Genomic DNA, 17,674 nt, shown 5'->3' on the forward strand with positions numbered 1-17,674 from the left:
ATTCTGTCTCTATATCATTTAAAATACGCCTATGTTAAAAATGGTAGATCTTTCATTCCTTTGTAAGTGGGCATTTACATAATCCATCTCTATTAATAGGAAGGTACCTGCCTTGACAGATAAAAATGTTCAAATGTTAATAAAGGTTTTTTTTTCTTCTATCTACCTGGGAATTTATCAGACGAATTGTAGTTTTTGATCCAACATCAATCTCAAATCCATTTGTGGGAGCTTTGTTGAATCTTAGAACAGCATCATGGGAGTCTGCACACACCATAAAAAAACAAGATTAGTACATCTATGTAACAACTCTATATTAGACATTTAAATAGCAACCAGAAATAACTGAATTGTTTGTTGTGGGTGGAGAGAGAGGTAAGGTACCATACTCATCTTCACTGCTGTTCTGGATCACAGCAAATCTTTATTAAGATGAACACATATTACAGAGAGATTAAAAGGTAAAAGGCACAGAAATACTATATCATGCATCCTATGCTGGACATATAAAGACCTCTCTGGCTAGTGAGATAAGCACTTTCATTGGTGGTATTAGAATATCATTGCACTAGTAAGGTCCCAAACAGCACTGAAAAGGTGAGGGAACCTTGCTCTACCTGAACCAAAATGGGTTTTTGCCTTTTTCAGCTATCTCACTTGTATACTCCTTATGGAGCAGAGAAAGTTTTATATTTTAGCTAGGGGCCTGTTGATATGGGCCTATGTCATTATTTCTGACATAGTAGTAATACATATACTATAAACACTAAGAACATTTGACCAGAAGAGGAAATTACATGAGGGAGACCTCTGCATTGCGTAGTCTATGGAGATTCCTGTGTGGACGGCTAAACAAATAGGTGTTTGGCCAAGAGAATCTCCAGCTGCAATGTAAAGTGAAACACTTATCGGTGGTATTACTATCACTGCCCAATGTGACTGCAGAGTTCAGTGCTCCTGGATGGTAGGGAGCCGGCATGAGCTGGCGTCCTATAATAACCATTGATTCATCCCTACCTGGCAAATTCAGCTGAATGTAAACAAGGAGTGTGAATAGTGTATAAAAAGCATGCCCCCCCCCCCCCCCTCCAAAAAAAAAAAAAAAAAAACATGATTTCCCCCTCAAATTCCATGGCTTTATCTGAGCATGCGGGTTCTGATTTTTTTTTTCTCTCACTGATGTCAATTACAGATCAATTGACCCCACTTTAATCAATACATGAAAGAACAAGGATAAATATTTTGTAACAATAATATTGTTACAACAGGATTATTAATGATGCCTTCAAACACTGTTAGCAGACATCAACACAAGATCTGCAGCAACCACGCCTATGGTACAGAGCATGTCTTGCCAAGCATAGCGACAGAATGGCCACAATGGCTTAGAAGGCCCTAAGCCCTTGTACACACGGTCGGACATTCCATCATAAAATGTCCGATTGGACCGTGTTGTCGGATAATCTGACTGTGTGTGGGCTCCATTGGACTGTTTCCGGCGGAATATCAGACGGACATAGTTTTAGAGCTGGGCTATAAAACTTTACGACAACATGATCCAATCGGACTTTGTCCGATTATGTGTAGAGAATTCCGATCGGACAAAGTGCCACGCATGCTCAGATCAAATTCCTAGACCAAAGCTATTGGCTACTAGCCTGAACGTAGTCCCGTCGTAACAAAATAACGTCATCACGTTACGTACGATCGGATTTTCAGGCCTGTTAAACCAGCATTAATGTAATCACATATCATTTAAATTGTAATGGATGGCCACCCATCTGGCATATATTGATTGTATTGAAAACCATTGATCAAATAGCTATAGAATTGTGATCACCCACATAATGTAGAGAAAAACCAGTTTCCTTGATACGTTCAGTCATAATAAATATGTATATACACATATATACACACACACACTATATTTAGTCTTGTTTCACAAGAATGATCTTTATCCACAAAAAGTCATATTGGACTTGAAAGCAAGAGAAATAAATCAATCATATTCTAAAAGGTGTACACAGTGCAACCTTACGGATGATATGGTCAAACGAGCCAGGAAATCAAGTTCGATGCTGAAAGACAATGACTTGAACACCTGTGGGCCAGAGGAAATAATTGACAAATATAAGAAAATGTCCCCCAGGGAATTCTTCACCTTCCTCACATGGGTGTATATCAATGGCAATAAAAAGTGTTTACTGGTTCAGAGGAGGTCACATGTATAGAATGTATGAAAGCAAGACTCTCACATTAGAATATTGTCCTTGCCTCGCAAGGAACTTGTATAAAATATGATATATAGCAGCCCATTAACGCACAATCTCCACATCATAACGGCTCTTCAAAGATGTAGCATATCATATATTCCATTGTATATATTATTTTGTAACAACTCAGTTATTGGATCAAATTTCCACATTGCAGTGTTAGTCCAATTGAAGAAAGACAAAGACTATACGTTATGTAGCAGCCTCTGAAGCAGCCGGGACAACCAGCAAAACTGATCAGGCTGTTTGTGTCCAGCTACCTGCCCCTGTGACAACTATGGCTCCATAGGCCTAGAATTAATGGCCCTATCCACCGACCCCCTGGCATTCATAGCGCTATTCAATGAGGACTGACAAATGACTTCATCTGCAGCATGACTGATAAGTACCAATGCACTGTTTGAGAGACTTGCCTTTGTGAATATCTATGCATATGGGGATAATCAACTTACAAGTTTGCATAACGTATAGTCTTTGACTTTATTCAATTGGACTAACACTCTAATGCGGAACTTTGATCCAATAACTGGGTTGTTACAAAATAATATATACAATGGAATATATAATATGTTACATAAAAAGAACATGCATGTAATGCAATAACAATAACTCTTAATTTAAGGCTTCAAGTTATGTCAACTAAAGTTCAAGACACATTCTTCTTGAAGTCACAAGTAGGATCCAGCAGCTTAGGCAAACAAGTTCAATCTCCATAGGGTAAGAGCAAAATAAGTTCCGTGATAGGTCTGATGAAAGCCTTTACAGTCCCTTGTCTTGAAACTTTCACCTCCACTTTACGTGCCTTACTGTCATCACTAGGAACACTCTTTACAATAAGTCCCATACGCCAATCAATTCTTTCAGCTTGCTGGTCCTTAAGCAGAACAAGATATCCAACTTGTATGTTAGGGTTCAGCCGTTGCCATTTCCTGCATCGTTGCAGAGTAGAAAGATACTCCATCTTCCAACAATTCCAGAAGCAGTTGGCAAGGTGTTGTACTCATTTCCACTGGTCATATCACAGATTTTCTGCTTTAAAGTTTCCAGGTGGAACAAGTACAGACCCAAGCGTCTGGGTAAGAAGAGTAGCTGGGGTAAGGATAGCTGGGGTCTCTGGATCTTTGGAAACTGGAACACGTGGTCTGGAATTGATTATGGTAGATGCCTCTGCCAGGAAGGTAGTTAAAATATTGTGGGTCTTGTGTAATTAAAGTCCATAAGCATAGAGTCCAATATTTTATGTGTGATGCCTATCATTCTCTCCAATGAGCCACCCATGTGGGAAGAATGAGAAGGATTGAAAATCCATGTACAGCTTTTTTCAGCTAAAAGGTCTTGGATTGGCCTAGAGTTGAGTTGTAACTCTCGACAGGCTCCAATGAAATTAGTTCCACAGTCAGATCTTAGTGTCTTGACTGGTCCTCTGATGGCTAGGAATCGTCTTAAAGCATTTATGAAACTTGAGGCATCCATAGATTCTATTACTTCAATGTGTACTGCACGCACACTCATGCAAGTAAACAGCACTGCCCATCGTTTGCTATTTACTCCGCTACCTCGAGTTCTACGGGCTGTTGCCATCCATGGCCCAAAGACATGCAGGCCAACATGAGTGAAAGGTGGGTCAGTACTTAACCTGTCAGCTGGCAAATCTGACATTTGCTGTTGCTGGTGTTTCCCTTTCAGTTTGCGGCACTGAACACAGCTGTGCAGTGTAGCTGTGATCTGTGGTTTTGCTCCTATAATCCAAAGGCTTGCAGCTATTATGGTACCCTCTGTGAAGTGTTTACCTTGGTGCTTAACCCCTTCATGGTAGTGCCGTATGAGCAAAGTGGGGTTGTTATGGTGAGCAGGTATAATGAGAGGATTCTGTTATTGCTTACTAAACTCAGCCTTGTTTAACCACTTCAGCCCCAGAAGGATTTACCCCTTCCTGACCAGAGAACTTTTTGCGATTCGGCACTGCGTCGCTTCAATTGACAATTGCAGTGTCGTGTGACGTGGCTCCCAAACAAAATTGACATTCTTTTTTCCCACAAATAGAGCTTTCTTTTGGTGGTATTGATCACCTCTGCGGTTTTTCTTTTTTGCGCTATAAACAAAAAAAGAGCGACAATTTTGAATTAAACTAATTATTTTTTAATTTTTGCTATAATAAATATCCCCAAAAATATATAGAAAAACTTTTTTTCCCTCAGTTTAAGCCAATACGTATTCTTCTACATATTTTTGCTAAATAAAAAAATCGCAATAAGCGTTTATTGATTGATTTGCACAAAAGTTATAGCGTCTACAAAATAGGGGATCGTTTTATGGAATTTTTATTAAAAAAATTTTTTTACTAGTAATGACGGCGATCAGCGATTTTTATTGTGATTGTGACATTGAGGACACATCGGACAATTCTGACACATTTTTGGGACCATTTGCATTAATACAGCGATCAATGCTATACAATTGCATTGATTACTGTAAAAATGTCACTGGCAGTGAAGAGGTTAACCACTAGGGGGCGAGGAGGGGTTAAGTGTGTCCTGGGCAGTGATTCTAACTGTCTGGGAGATGGGCTAGCAGGGACATGACACTGATCGCTGCTTCCGATGACAGGGAGCAGATGATCAGTGTCCTGTCACTAGGCAGAACAGGGAGATGCTGTTTACATTGGCATCTCCCCATTCTTCAGCTCTGTGACACGATCGCGGATATCCCAGCAGCAATCGAGTGCGTGGGTCCCGCGGGCATGGTCACGGAGCTCGTGGCAGGCGCGCACATGAACCGTGGGAAATTCAAAGTAATGTACAGGTACGTTACTTTGCGCAGCCATGCCATTCTGCCAACGTATATGTGCTGACAGCGGTCGGCAAGTGGTTAAATGCCCACCAACCTTTAACATACCATCATTGGCAATTGGACTGTTTTTTGCAATGTCCCTCTTGTCACACATACATTTAATTTCTAAACCAAAGACACTCTGTTGTACATTGCGTATTATGATCAGTTCACCTTCAGCAATGTCTTTTGCAGATACAAGCTTTTGGCACACGTGTCAACCTTGACGGTGAGCATCTGTGGGCTGTGTGTGGAAGCAATCTGCAATATGAACTAACCGTGCATGGTGCATACAAGTCTTCTCCACTTGGAGAAACGTTCAGAGCGTTGACAACCCAAGACAAGTCTTTGTTCAGTTCTGGTGATGAGGGTTTTAACTTCAGGACGAATCTCTGAATCTTTGTCAGGTTCTAGAAGACTAAAGACATAAGCTATGGTTTCTTCTGGATGATCCAGCAGGAATTCAGGACCTGTAAACCAAGAATAATTTGCAAAGACACTTGCAGACACTGGCCTGGTGGCATGATCTGCAGGGTTAATTTCAGATGGAACATAATGCCATTGTTCAGGTTTAGATGATTTCCTGATTCTCTCTACACAGTTGCTAACATAGACATAGAAACATGTAGTCTGGTTGTATATGTAGCCCAGAACAACCTTGCTGTCTGTGCAGAATCTGACGTCATCTGTCTGAATGTCTAGCTCACGCAGTATGAAATCTGCTATTTCTACAGCTACATATAGTTACATATAGTTAAATAGACACAAGTCCATCAAGTCCAACCTATGTGTGTGATTTTATGTCAGTATTACATTGTATATCCCTGTATGTTGCGGTCGTTCAGGTGCTTATATAATACCGTCATTTCTTAAAACTATCAATGCCCCCCGCTGAAACCACTGCCTCTGGAAGGAAATTCCACATCCACATACATCCACATACTTACAGTAAAGAACCCTAATTTTAATGAGTGGCCACAAGTCTTGTTAAACCTCCCTTTTGTGAAAAAGTTTTATCCCTATTGTGGGGTCACCAGTATGGAATTTGTATATTGAAATCATATCCCCTCTCAAACATCTCTTCTCCAGAAAGAATAAGTTCAGTGCTTGCAACCTTTCCTCATAACAAATATCCTCCAGACCCTCTATTAGCTTTGTTGCCCTTCTTTGTACTCGCTCCATTTCCAGTACATCTGTCCTGAGGACTGGTGCCCAGAACTGGACAGCATACTCCAGGTGCGGCCAGACCAGAGTCTTGTAGAGCGTCAGAATTATCATTTTATCTCTGGAGTTGATCCTTTTTAATGCATGTCAATATTCTGTTTGCTTTGTTAGCAGCAGCTTGACATTGCATGCCATTGCTGCACCTATCATCTACTAGGAACACCAGGTCCTTTTCCATCCTAGATTCTCCCCCAGTATATAGATTGCATTCATATTTTTGCAACCCATATGCATCCATATTTTAAATTTTTCTACATTGAACCTCATTTGCCATGTAGTTGCCCACCCCATTAATTTGTTCAGATCTTTTTGGAAGGTTTCCACATCCTGTGGAGAAGTTATTGCCCTGCTTAGCTTAGTATCATCCACAAATACAGAGATTGAACTGTTTACCCCATGCTCCAGGTCGTTTATGATAAATTAAATAGGATTGGTCCCAGCACAGAACCCTGGGGGCCCCCCTACCCACCCCTGACTATTCCGAGTACTCCCCATTTATCACCACCATCTGAACTCGCACTTGTAGCCAGTTTTAAATCCATGTAGTCACCCTATGGTCCATGCCAATGGCCCTTATTTTGTACAGTAAATGTTTATGGGGAACTGTATCAAATTCTTTTGCAAAATCCAGATACACCACGTCTACGGGCCTTCCTTTATCTTGCTGGCAACTTACCTCCTCATGGAAGGTTAGTAGATTGGTTTGGCAAGAAAGATTCTTTATGAATCCATGCTGATTACTGCTTATGATACTGTTCTCAATACTAAAATCTTGCATATAGTCCCTTATCATCCCCTCCAAGAGTTTACATACTATTGATGTTAGGCTAACTGGTCTGTAATTCCCGGGGATGCATTTTGGGCCCTTTTCAAATATTGGTGCTACATTGGCTTTTCTCCTATCAGCTGGTACCATTCCAATCAGTAGACTGTCAGTAAAAATGAGGAACAATGGTCTGGCAATTACTTGACTGAGTTCCCTAAGTACCCTCGGGTGCAAGCCATCTGGTCCCATTGATTTATTAATGTAAAGTTTCCCAAGTCTAATTTTAATTCTGTCCTCTGTTAACCATAGAGGTGCTTCCTGTGATGTGTCATGAGGATAAACACTGCAGTTTTGGTTACTGAAGCCCCCCAATTCCCTTGTGAAGAATAAATTCAATACCTTCGCCATCTCCCCATCCTTTGTAACCAGATGTCCTTCCTCATTCTTTATGGGGCCAATATGGTCTGTCCTCCCTTTTTTACTGTTTACATAAGTAGCACTGACCCCTGAAGGAGTGGCTGGTTTAATTGGGCTTACCATTACCTTCTTGACCCCGTGTACATCTAGGGGTTTCCCGAGGTAGATGGCCCAAGTAACTACAGAAACTGACACTGGATCCACTTTTAGTATATTTATTTGCCAACAGGTAGACAGAACAGTCTCTCAATGAAGGGTAGAGGGTTAGGTAGGAAGTTCAGGTACTCTTGCAACTGCAAAAGATAGGAAGTCTCTCACTATAGAAATCCAGAGAATTGCCACTCACAACTGAATTCTCACAGCTACCGGATAGACCTCCCCTCAATAGGCCTAGCAGCCGATAGAGTGTTTGAGTAAAGCAAAGCCTCTGCCACAGACTTGCATATAGAACACTTGTGAATAAAGTCTCTGCCACAGTCTTGATGTAAGTGAAGGATGTAGATAAATTTAGAGAGCTATCATACAGTACCAGTATCTCGCAGCCGGTCCGGCGATACCGTATGAGTGTAGATTCACTTGGTGTCTTTCAACTGAGCCTCCAGGCTCTTTCTGAGAAGCCAGCCTTATGTGTGGCCTTCTCCTGAAGAGTCCTCCCCTGGTGGCTTCTCCAGTTGCTGTACCTCTCCACAGATGAGACGGCACCGGACCATCTTTGAATCCTCCTTCCAGTTACTTTGCCTCGGGCTAGCCAGCCCAGAGACTTTGAATTGGATGGATCCGCACACCAGGCCATGAGGGCCATGGGGGCTGGTCAAGTGGACCAGGACCAAACAGACAGAATGATCTTCTGGACCAGAACCCAGAAGTACGTGATCTCAGTCCCTTAAGTACCCTCTCCCAGAATGCACAGCAAGATGACACTCCCACTGGGCTGGTTCAGAGAAAGAATGGCACTCAATGCGCCTAGCTAAACTGCGTTCTCACACTTGCCAGTGGTGACAGCGACACCAGGGGCCAAGCAGAACCCAGTGCAATTCAGCTAGACTGGTACTGAAACCATAATTTGGTATAATTGACCCTAAAACCCAACTGTGGCTTTAGGAAATTTAAATAGAAAAAACACATACCGCGTGCTCTTCAGGAGTCGGCGCTACACATACTTAAAGAATTTCTTGGGATTTTTTTTGCTATCCTCCACTATGTTTCTTTCATGTTCTATCTTAGCCATCCTTACATTTGTTGTTGCATTCTTTATAAATTCTAAATGCTGATCCCTCAGCCTTGTATTTTTTTGAAGGCCTTCTCCTTTGCTTTTATATGCATTTTTACATTGGAGTTAAGCCATCCAGGACTTTTGTTTGCTCTTTTAAATTTATGACCCAATGGGATGCATTGGCTAATACCCTTATTTAATATGCTGTTAGAGCAAACCCATCTCTCCTCCACGTTCTTTGTTCCTAAGATTTTATCCCAAATTATGCCTTCTAGTAAGGTTCATAGGGAAGTTGGCTCTTTTGAAATTCATTGTCTTTGTATTCCCCTTACGTTTCCCATTTGTGTGATTTATACGGAAGCCAATTGACCCCTGATCGCTGTTTCTTAAATTGCCTGGTATTTCCACATCCGTGATCAGGTCTGTATTGTTGGTAATTAGTAGATCCAGTAACGCTTTATTTCTAGTTGGTGTGTCTAACATATGACCCATAAAATTGTCCTGCAATACATTTAGGAACTGGCGAGCCTTAGATGAATGCACGGTTCCCTTCCCCCCAGTCTATGTCTGGATAATTAAAATCCCCCATTATAATAACACTTCCCACCCTTGCTGCTAATCCAAATTGTGATAGGAGATCTGTCTCCCCTTCCTCCCTCAGGTTAAGGGGGCCTATAGCATTTACCCTTACCTCCATCCCTTTGGAGCTCTACCCATAAGGATTCCATCTCCTCCCTAGCTCGCTTAATGATGTCATCTCACATTCACTTGTACATTATTCTTGATATATAGGCATACCCCTCCCCCTTTTTTACCCTCTCTAGCCTTGCGATAAAGGGTATACCCTTCAATGCTTGCCAGCCAATCATGAGAGCTGTTAAACCAGGTCTCTGAAATTCCCACAAAATCCAAATCCTCATCATATAATAGTATCTCTAGTTCACCCATCTTCTCCGCCAGGCTCCTGGCATTGGTGAACATGCCACGTAGTTGAGACCGGTCGCATATTATCCTCTTATTGGGTGTTCCGAGATTGCAACTTGATACTATATTTACCTTGGGTTTATGTGCTTTGGTCAACCTTCCACTAATGCCTCCAATACTACCCTCTGGAATATGTTCCGCGCTGATTATCTCTACCTCTGGACCCTCCCCCCCATCACTTATTTTAAAAACCCCTCTAACTTTTCGTCCATCTTCATTCCCAGCTGATATGCACCCTCCATATTTAAGTGCAGTCCGTCCCTTCTATAGTACCGGTTATTGACTGAGAAGTCGTCCAGCAACCCAAACCCTTCCTTACTATACCAGCACTTCAGCCACTTGTTTACTTCCCTAATCTCACTCTGCCTTTCTGGTGTGGCCCGATGTACCGAACTACGTGCACTCGCAGAACTATGTGTACTCGCAGACCACTAGCAGAACTACATGCACTTGCAGAACTACGTCCATTCGCAGACCACTCGCACAACTACATGCACTCGCAGAACTACGTACACTCGCAGAACTATGTGCACTTGCAGACTACATGCAGAACTACGCACACTCGTAGAACTACGTGCACTCGCAGACAACTCGCAGAACTACATGCACTCGCAGACCACTCGCAGAGCTACGTGCATTTGCAGACCACTCGCAGAACTATGTGCACTCGCAGAACTACATGCACTCGCAAACCACTCGCAGAACTACGTACACTCGCAAGACCACTAGCAGAACTACGTGCACTCGCAAGACCACTAGCAGAACTACGTGCATTCACAGACCACTCGCAGAACTACGTGCACTCGCAGACCACTCGCAGAACTACGAGCACTCGCAGAATACCGTGCACTCGCAGAACTAAGTGCACTCACAGACCACTCGCACTCACAATACCCAAGTACTAATGATCCACACACACACTACTCAAACAATACCCAGGTACTCACACTACACAGGTACTACGGCCCCTGTTCTAACCTCCTGTTTTAAACTATGGGTTTAACTCACCAATTAGACCAGTTTCACTTGGACAGAGTTCCAGCAGACTCAAAGATGAGCAGGCTCACAATGAGTTCTACACAAGGTTATATAGGCCTCAAGCACCTGTGACCAATTAACCACTCCCCTTAATTAGTAGGCTGAGAGCCAGTTTACACAGGGGCAACACGACTTTCAACGCGACTTTTGTAGGCAACTTGGACACGACTTGTCAACACAACTTGGGGCAACTTACAACACGACTTTAGGTCACCACAGGCCAGGCGACTTTGGCTGTGGCCAATCAGAGAAGGAGCTCTCAAGGAGGAACTCCACGCTAAATAAAAAAACAAAAAACGAAATGGGTTCCCCCTCCGGGAGCATACCAGGCCCTTAGGTCTGGTATGGATTTTAAGGGGAACCCCCTACGCCGAAAAAATAGCGTGGGGTCCCCCCAAGGTCCATAACAGACCCTTATCCGAGCACAAAGCCTGTCCGGTCAGAAAGGGGGTGGGGACGAGCGAGCGCCCCCCCGGACCGTACCAGGACGCGTGCCCTCAACATGGGGGTGCTGGTGCTTTGAGGAAGGGGGATGCCCTGTGGCCCCCCCACCCCAAAGCACCTTGTCCCCATGTTGATGAAGACAAGGGCCTCTTCTTATTAAAGGGGGCTCCCGGATTCCAATAAACCCCCCGCCCACAGACCCCGACAACCAACGGCCAGGTTACAGCGGAAGACAGTGCCGTGTCAACATCAGAGGAAGAAAGCAGAGAGAAGAGGGAAGATGGAAGAAGGACAGAGGGCGATGGAGACCGGAGCGACTTCAGTAGTGTGCATTAAGATGGCTTTCATTCAGTTACATTGATTTTTACATGTAGCGCGACTTGAGGCAACCTGAAGTTGGATCCTGAGTTGCCCCTGTGTGAACGGGCTCTGAAGGAAGCAAAGAAAAAAAAAAGCTGTTTAAAAAGTGTCCGAAAAAGGTGTTAAAAAGCTACAAGAAAAGCCCCAAAAAAGAACCTAAAAATGCAACCCAGCAATCGCCAGCAGTCAAAAAGCAAGACTTTCCACTCAAGGTCCCCACTGTTTAGCTTCCAACCAGCAGTTTGGTGATCATTGTCAAAGATCCTTTTGAAATGGTCCTTCATTTCAGGCCTGTTCTTTAGTGTTCGTTTAAGCGAGTTGAATTTGGATAGAGCCTGTTCACGATTGACATCAGCTGCTTGGATGATGTCAAGAGGCTTCTATTTAAATTCGTAATGGCGAGGGCACTGTTTGAAGTGGGATGCATTTTTGAAGGAGTGGATCTCGGATGACGTACGCATTCTATCCAAGCATACGCTGCCCATGATTACCTAGCCTAGATAAAGTTTTTGTGCGTAAGGGGCATCATGAGGTCCATTGCACTGCTTGCGTACTTTGTGTACTCTGAGAATGTCTCTTTCTAGCAAGATCAAGATTTCAGCATTCATGTTCATTGTAGGAATTTCATTAACAAGGTGCCTCAAGTGAGGATGGTGATATGCAACCTCTGGAGTAGGAATTTCTTCCCTTTCATCTGGGAGCTCGTCACACTTAACTAATGTTGGTAGGGGTATGCCCTCCAGCTTATTGATATGAGAGACCATGAACCCATCGGCCCTTCTACCGAAGGTCTCTTCACAACCAGAACAGGTTCTGAGAGTATATGGTGATGCATGTCCCTCTATCCCAAAGATCTCAAAGAATTTAGGCTTAACCAGGGATCTGTTGCTCCATTCATCTATTGTGGCATACATCCTAATAGCTTCCTCAGGTTGACCCTTTGGGTATATCTTGACTAGGCATATCTTAGCACAGCATTTGTGATCTAAGTCTTCTCCACAGACTTCTGTGCATGAAGAAGAAACGTTAGCTGTGGCTGGAGCATGACCTTGTTGCTCCCCGCCATGAATTGAGACAGGGCTGGAGGTAGGAGGCTGCTGTGAATTGTCTGAGGGTGGGCCCCGATGCATAGCTGTAACATGTCTGTAGCTACTGCATTCCTGACAGTCTTGACAGTCTTTAGCAAAATGACCATAACAAGCACAGCACCTGTAGCATATTCCAAGTTTCTGAAGAACCTCCCTGCGCTCTTGTAATGTCTTTGACCTAAGCCCACGACATATCTTTAGGTGGGGAGGCTTCTTGGGAATAGGGCACTGATGGTTAGGGTCTTTATCTCTGTCACACAAATCACTCTGGTGAGCAGGAGAGGATATGGGTGGTGAGATGTCTATCCCTTTAACAGATATTGCTCTATTAAAGTCTCTACATTTAGCTGCTATGTTATCATACCTTGATGAAGGTGATGATGATGATGACGCAGGTAAGTTGGGTTCAGTGAAGCTGAAGTTGGGACCATTTCTCGTCCAGGCCTGATCACTAATGAACCTGCAAAAATATGCAAATGCAGGAAAAGATACGTTATAGTCTCATTGTACCTTGAGCCTTATTGTGTCCATTTCTTTTGCAGGCCATATGGCAGTTTAGACACCACTGGATTGACACCATGAGCAGTGTCCAGGAAGCTTAGACCAGGTAGACGTGAGTCTGTCTTTTCCAACTGTAGCTCCATGAGAAGACCACTCAGATCTTGGAGCTTGTGATAGTCTTTGTTCGCTATTTTTGGGAAGTTTTGCAATCTCTTGAATAGAGTGCTTTCTATAGCTTCAGAGCTACCATAGGCTTCTTCAAGTCTTGCCCATGCAGCAACAAGGCCTGCATCTGGGTGGTCAACATGCACTGTTCTCAGTCTTTTAACACAATCTGCAGATTCTGAACCTAGCTACTTTATGAGCAAATCAAGTTCCTCCTTGGTAGTAAGGTTGAGATCAGCAATGGCAGCTTTGAAGGTTGATCTCCAAGCCCTGTAGCTCTCCGGACAGTCGTCAAACCTTAAGAGGGTAGTGTTAATGAGCTCACGGCATACCATATATCTGGCAAAGTCATTCAAGTCTGGTCTCTTACTCTTCGGTGCCAAGGTAACTTGTGGAACTTCTTGGATGTGAACGTTATTTGGTGAAATAGGGTGAGGTTTACCAGGATGAAATCATATTGCAAGAACGTTTAACTGTGGTGTAGTCCCTAAGGCTTGTGCTGGCTGTGGCTTGAGCTGCGACTTGTCACTGGAAGTCACCTTGTTGTCAGCAAGAGGGAATGCGGTTTGCTGCATAGCTGCACTTGTGTTGTAGACTTGAAGAGGCTTAGGCATTTGGAGCTGAGAGGTCTCTGTGTTGAGAGTCAGAACAGTGTTGTTAGTAAGACGTATAGGAGATAACTTTGTATCATTGCAAAAATGATGCTTTAGTACATATTCACTGGTGCGTTCAACTGGGTCTTGCAGTTCCGCTGGGATGGACCAGTCTGAGTTAGTACTTTCTTCCATCGCTTGTTTGAAGAATCCTAGCCTTGCTAGGGCAGCTGCTTCCTCCCTTTCCATTTTTAGAATCTTTAATTGGGAATCCAATTGGGAATCTGCCTCTGCTTGTTGAGCTTTCATCCTTGCCTTTTGTGTCTTTAATTCTGCTTCCCTTCTGGCAAAAGAGCTTTGCACTTTTTTTGATTCCGCATCAGCACGGGCCTCTATTATCTTATTTCTTAATGTTGAACTTCTGGAGCGAGAGGATCTAGAAGAATGTGTAGTGTGCTTGGTTGATGTGGATCTGTGAGATCTGTTCTCCTGCAGTTGAGCAATGCGGAGTTCTGTCTTACACTGGGCATTTTGCGCTAAGAGATCTCTTAGTTGGTTTAGTGCATCAGCCCTGGTCAGTTCTGCTGAAGAGTCCTCTATATCAGTGGTCATCAACCCTGTCCTCAGGGCCCACTAACAGGCCAGGTTTGCAAGATAACTGAAATACATTACAGGTGATATCATTTGCTGCTCAGTGATTGCAGTATTCTAGTCGGCATCTCCCCAAGGTAATACATAAAACCTGGCCTGTTAGTGGGCCCTGAGGACAGGGTTGATGACCAATGCTCTATATTACAATCCTGCAAGAAAGCTGTGTATTTTGCAACAGCCGCTGGTAGCGTTCATACGTGGCAGATAAGTGATCTATAGAGTCTCTTAGTTCAGCTGGTTGATCATTAAAGTGTGACAAAACTGACATGCAGCATGAAGTTCTGTCCTATAATTCTGACAGATTGCTGGAGAACTCATCTCTAGTAGTTCCATAGTTTTCTCTGAGTTTCTGTCTAGGTTTTATTGTATGTTTGGGTCTTACACTCTGCTTACACTCTACAATATGCTCCCTGTATCTCAGAGGCATGATGAATCTGCATTAGTTCAGCCACAAAAGGGTGCTCAGAGTCTTGTCTAGACATTTTTGCAGGTTTTTTCAAGAAATGGTACTATCTCTTTAAGAAGAGGAACAGCAGCTTAGACAAGTGGTGTAATGCAGTTCAATGTAGAAAAACTGTTTTTAACATTCACATGAGGTGCAGTAAACCTGCCTGGCCTGTATAAGATATAATTACTGAGGACAATCCTCATCAGATTGCTTGAACTCACAAAATGATTCCATTAACAAAGGTGCTTTTATTCTGAACATCAGGTTACATTAGGGTGACCAGATGTCCCTGGTTTCAGGGGACAGTCCCCAGATTGAGGACACTGTCCCCGGACCAATTCTGTCCCTGGTTTTGTCCCCGGATTTGACTTCAACAGGAGCTGGGGCAATTTTCAAAGACAGTCAGTGCAGAATAAAAAAAATCTGAATTACATACCCCGCTCCTACTAGGTTTAGGGGGGTGTATTTTTTCCATTATCAGTGTCCCTTTCTGATGATGATGTGCTGGTCAGAGCGGATGGACTATTTCTTCAGTTTCAGGCACATGCCCATTCAGCTCCGCTCTCATGTTCTTCTGCCTTGGCTCAAATCCCGGCCAGCTGTCTGCCTGCTTATCTCCTTGCCTTCCCCAGCAGAGTCATTTTTCTCTGCTCCCCACCCAGTAGTAGCCGGGGACCGGAGAGTGAGACCTGAGAGGCTGTGAGGCAGGCGGAGCCGGCAACGGGCATAGAGAGGCAGCTGAGCTCAGCTGTCAATGTCCAGCAGCAGGAATAGAGGGGAAGCAGATCCAATTTTGGGGCTGCCAGTGTCTTCAATGCTTCAACACAGGTGAGCTTTGGGGGTGTCCTTGAATAGACTACATTGTACTGTGTCTGTCTCTCTGGCATAATGGATGGTATCAGAACTCACAGGCAGCAGGCACTTATTGGTCAGAAGTTCACAAAATCAGCACCCAGCAGCCATGTTATGTGACACACGGTGACAGAGCCAGCCAGAGACAATTATAGAGTGCCTGCTGCCTGTGAGTTATCATAATGCTGATGATCTTAACCAGTTTCCGATCACCTGATAGCAGATTTACTGCTACAGGGGGGTCGCTCTGCGCAGGATCACGTATATACGTGATCCTGCATTTCTGGGTATCAGAGCCAATCAGCGGATCAGGCAGACTCACCTAGTGGTCTGCCTATGTAAACAAGGAAGTTTGCCATTCTGTTAGTGTGGAAGACATTGATCCAGTGTTCCTGCAAAGCAAGTACAGGGATCTATGTCTTCCCTTAGTAAAAGCACCCCCCCACAGTGAGAAAACACTTGTTAGGCACACATTTAACCCATTGATTGCCCTAGATGTTATCCCCTTCCCAGTCAGTGTCATTAGTTCAGTGACAGTACATATTTGTAGCACTGATCACTTTATTAGTGTCCTTGGTTCCCACAAAGTGTCAAAAGTGTCATTAATGCCAAGTACATACGAGCGAAATGTCAGACAGAAAAAGTCTGACAGAATATTTTCATCGGATATTCTGATCGTGTGTATGCCTCATCTGATTTTTTTTTTCAAAAATTCTGACGGACCTAGAAATGGAACATGTTCTAAATATTTGTGACTGAACCCAATTCCTATCAGGAAAACTGCTCGTCTGTATGCTGTTCCAACGGACCAAAAACGACACATGCTCTGAAGCAAATACGAGATGGAAGCTATTGGCTACTGGCTATTGAACTTCCTTTTTCTAGTCCTGTCATACGTGTTGTATGTCACCGCATTCTAGATGGTCGGACTTTGGTGTGGTCGTGTGTAGGCAAGACAGTTTCAGTGGAACTCTATCGGAACTGTCAAGATATGAAGACATATGTAACACATATCTGTATATAACCCAGAGTTCCCCTTCAATATAAGAATGTATTTCTTTATATAATGTTTTTTAATTGTTCTTGGGTATTTCTTAATATTGCAACACATATCTTGTTATTCACTTTTGTGACTTGTTATTTTGCTTCACATGAGATGTGCCAGTAAAATGATAAAGCATATTATTCCCAGAAATGATGTTCAAATGTTTTTATGGAAAGTGCCTGTTTATAAGATAAAGTCAGAATGACCTTTAAAGTTGTTATTGTGTTATGGCCAATATGACCATGTGAAATATGAAATAGATTATCCTGGAATGTATCGTGTATTTTTCTATTTTGACTCTTTCCCACACATAAACTGTAATGTTATCATTTTCTTATAAAAACGCTGTTACAAGTTGTATTCTCCACCACAACCACAACAACCCCTTGGAAGGTGTGGTCCTCTGTACGGAGATTTTCTGAGTAAATATACATTGAGACGAATGCTACTTCGTAGATGTCCTTTATTTCAAGGCTGTACATAACAGAACTCTGTCGGAAAAACCTTTGCCTTTGTGTGTACGTGGCATTAGTGTCCATTTTGTCCACCACAATATCGCAGTCCCACTATGAGTTGCTGATTGCTGCCATTACTAGTAAAAAAAAAAAAAGTATGTCCCCGGATTTCATTTTAAAAATATGGTCAGCTTAGGTTACATCAGATAACAGGATACAAACAGATCAATATGTTGTGGGGTATTTATGTGGTCAAAAGATGACATTGTCTGTAGCTTATTATGCAGAATACATGTGTCCTGCTACATGTTGCCTCTTAGCTGCATCC

At 43.1% G+C, this 17,674-nt stretch overlaps 1 protein-coding gene across 3 annotated transcripts in view; it reads right to left on the bottom strand.

Moving 5' to 3' along the window:
- LOC143988637 (beta-galactoside alpha-2,6-sialyltransferase 1-like) overlaps window positions 1–17,674 on the bottom strand; it is a 180,542-nt gene that overhangs the window by 36,935 nt on the left and 125,933 nt on the right. For all 3 annotated transcript variants that reach the window (XM_077488344.1, XM_077488343.1, XM_077488342.1), the window contains exon 3: window positions 167–264. In XM_077488344.1, the coding sequence (XP_077344470.1) occupies window positions 167–264 (98 nt within the window). The remainder of the gene's footprint in view (window positions 1–166; window positions 265–17,674) is intronic.

Source organism: Lithobates pipiens, unplaced genomic scaffold, assembly GCF_037356315.1.
Source record: "Lithobates pipiens isolate NorthernLeopardFrog02 unplaced genomic scaffold, aLitPip1_a1.2 Scaffold_18, whole genome shotgun sequence".
In the NCBI taxonomy this organism is placed as follows: Eukaryota; Metazoa; Chordata; class Amphibia; order Anura; family Ranidae; genus Lithobates; species Lithobates pipiens.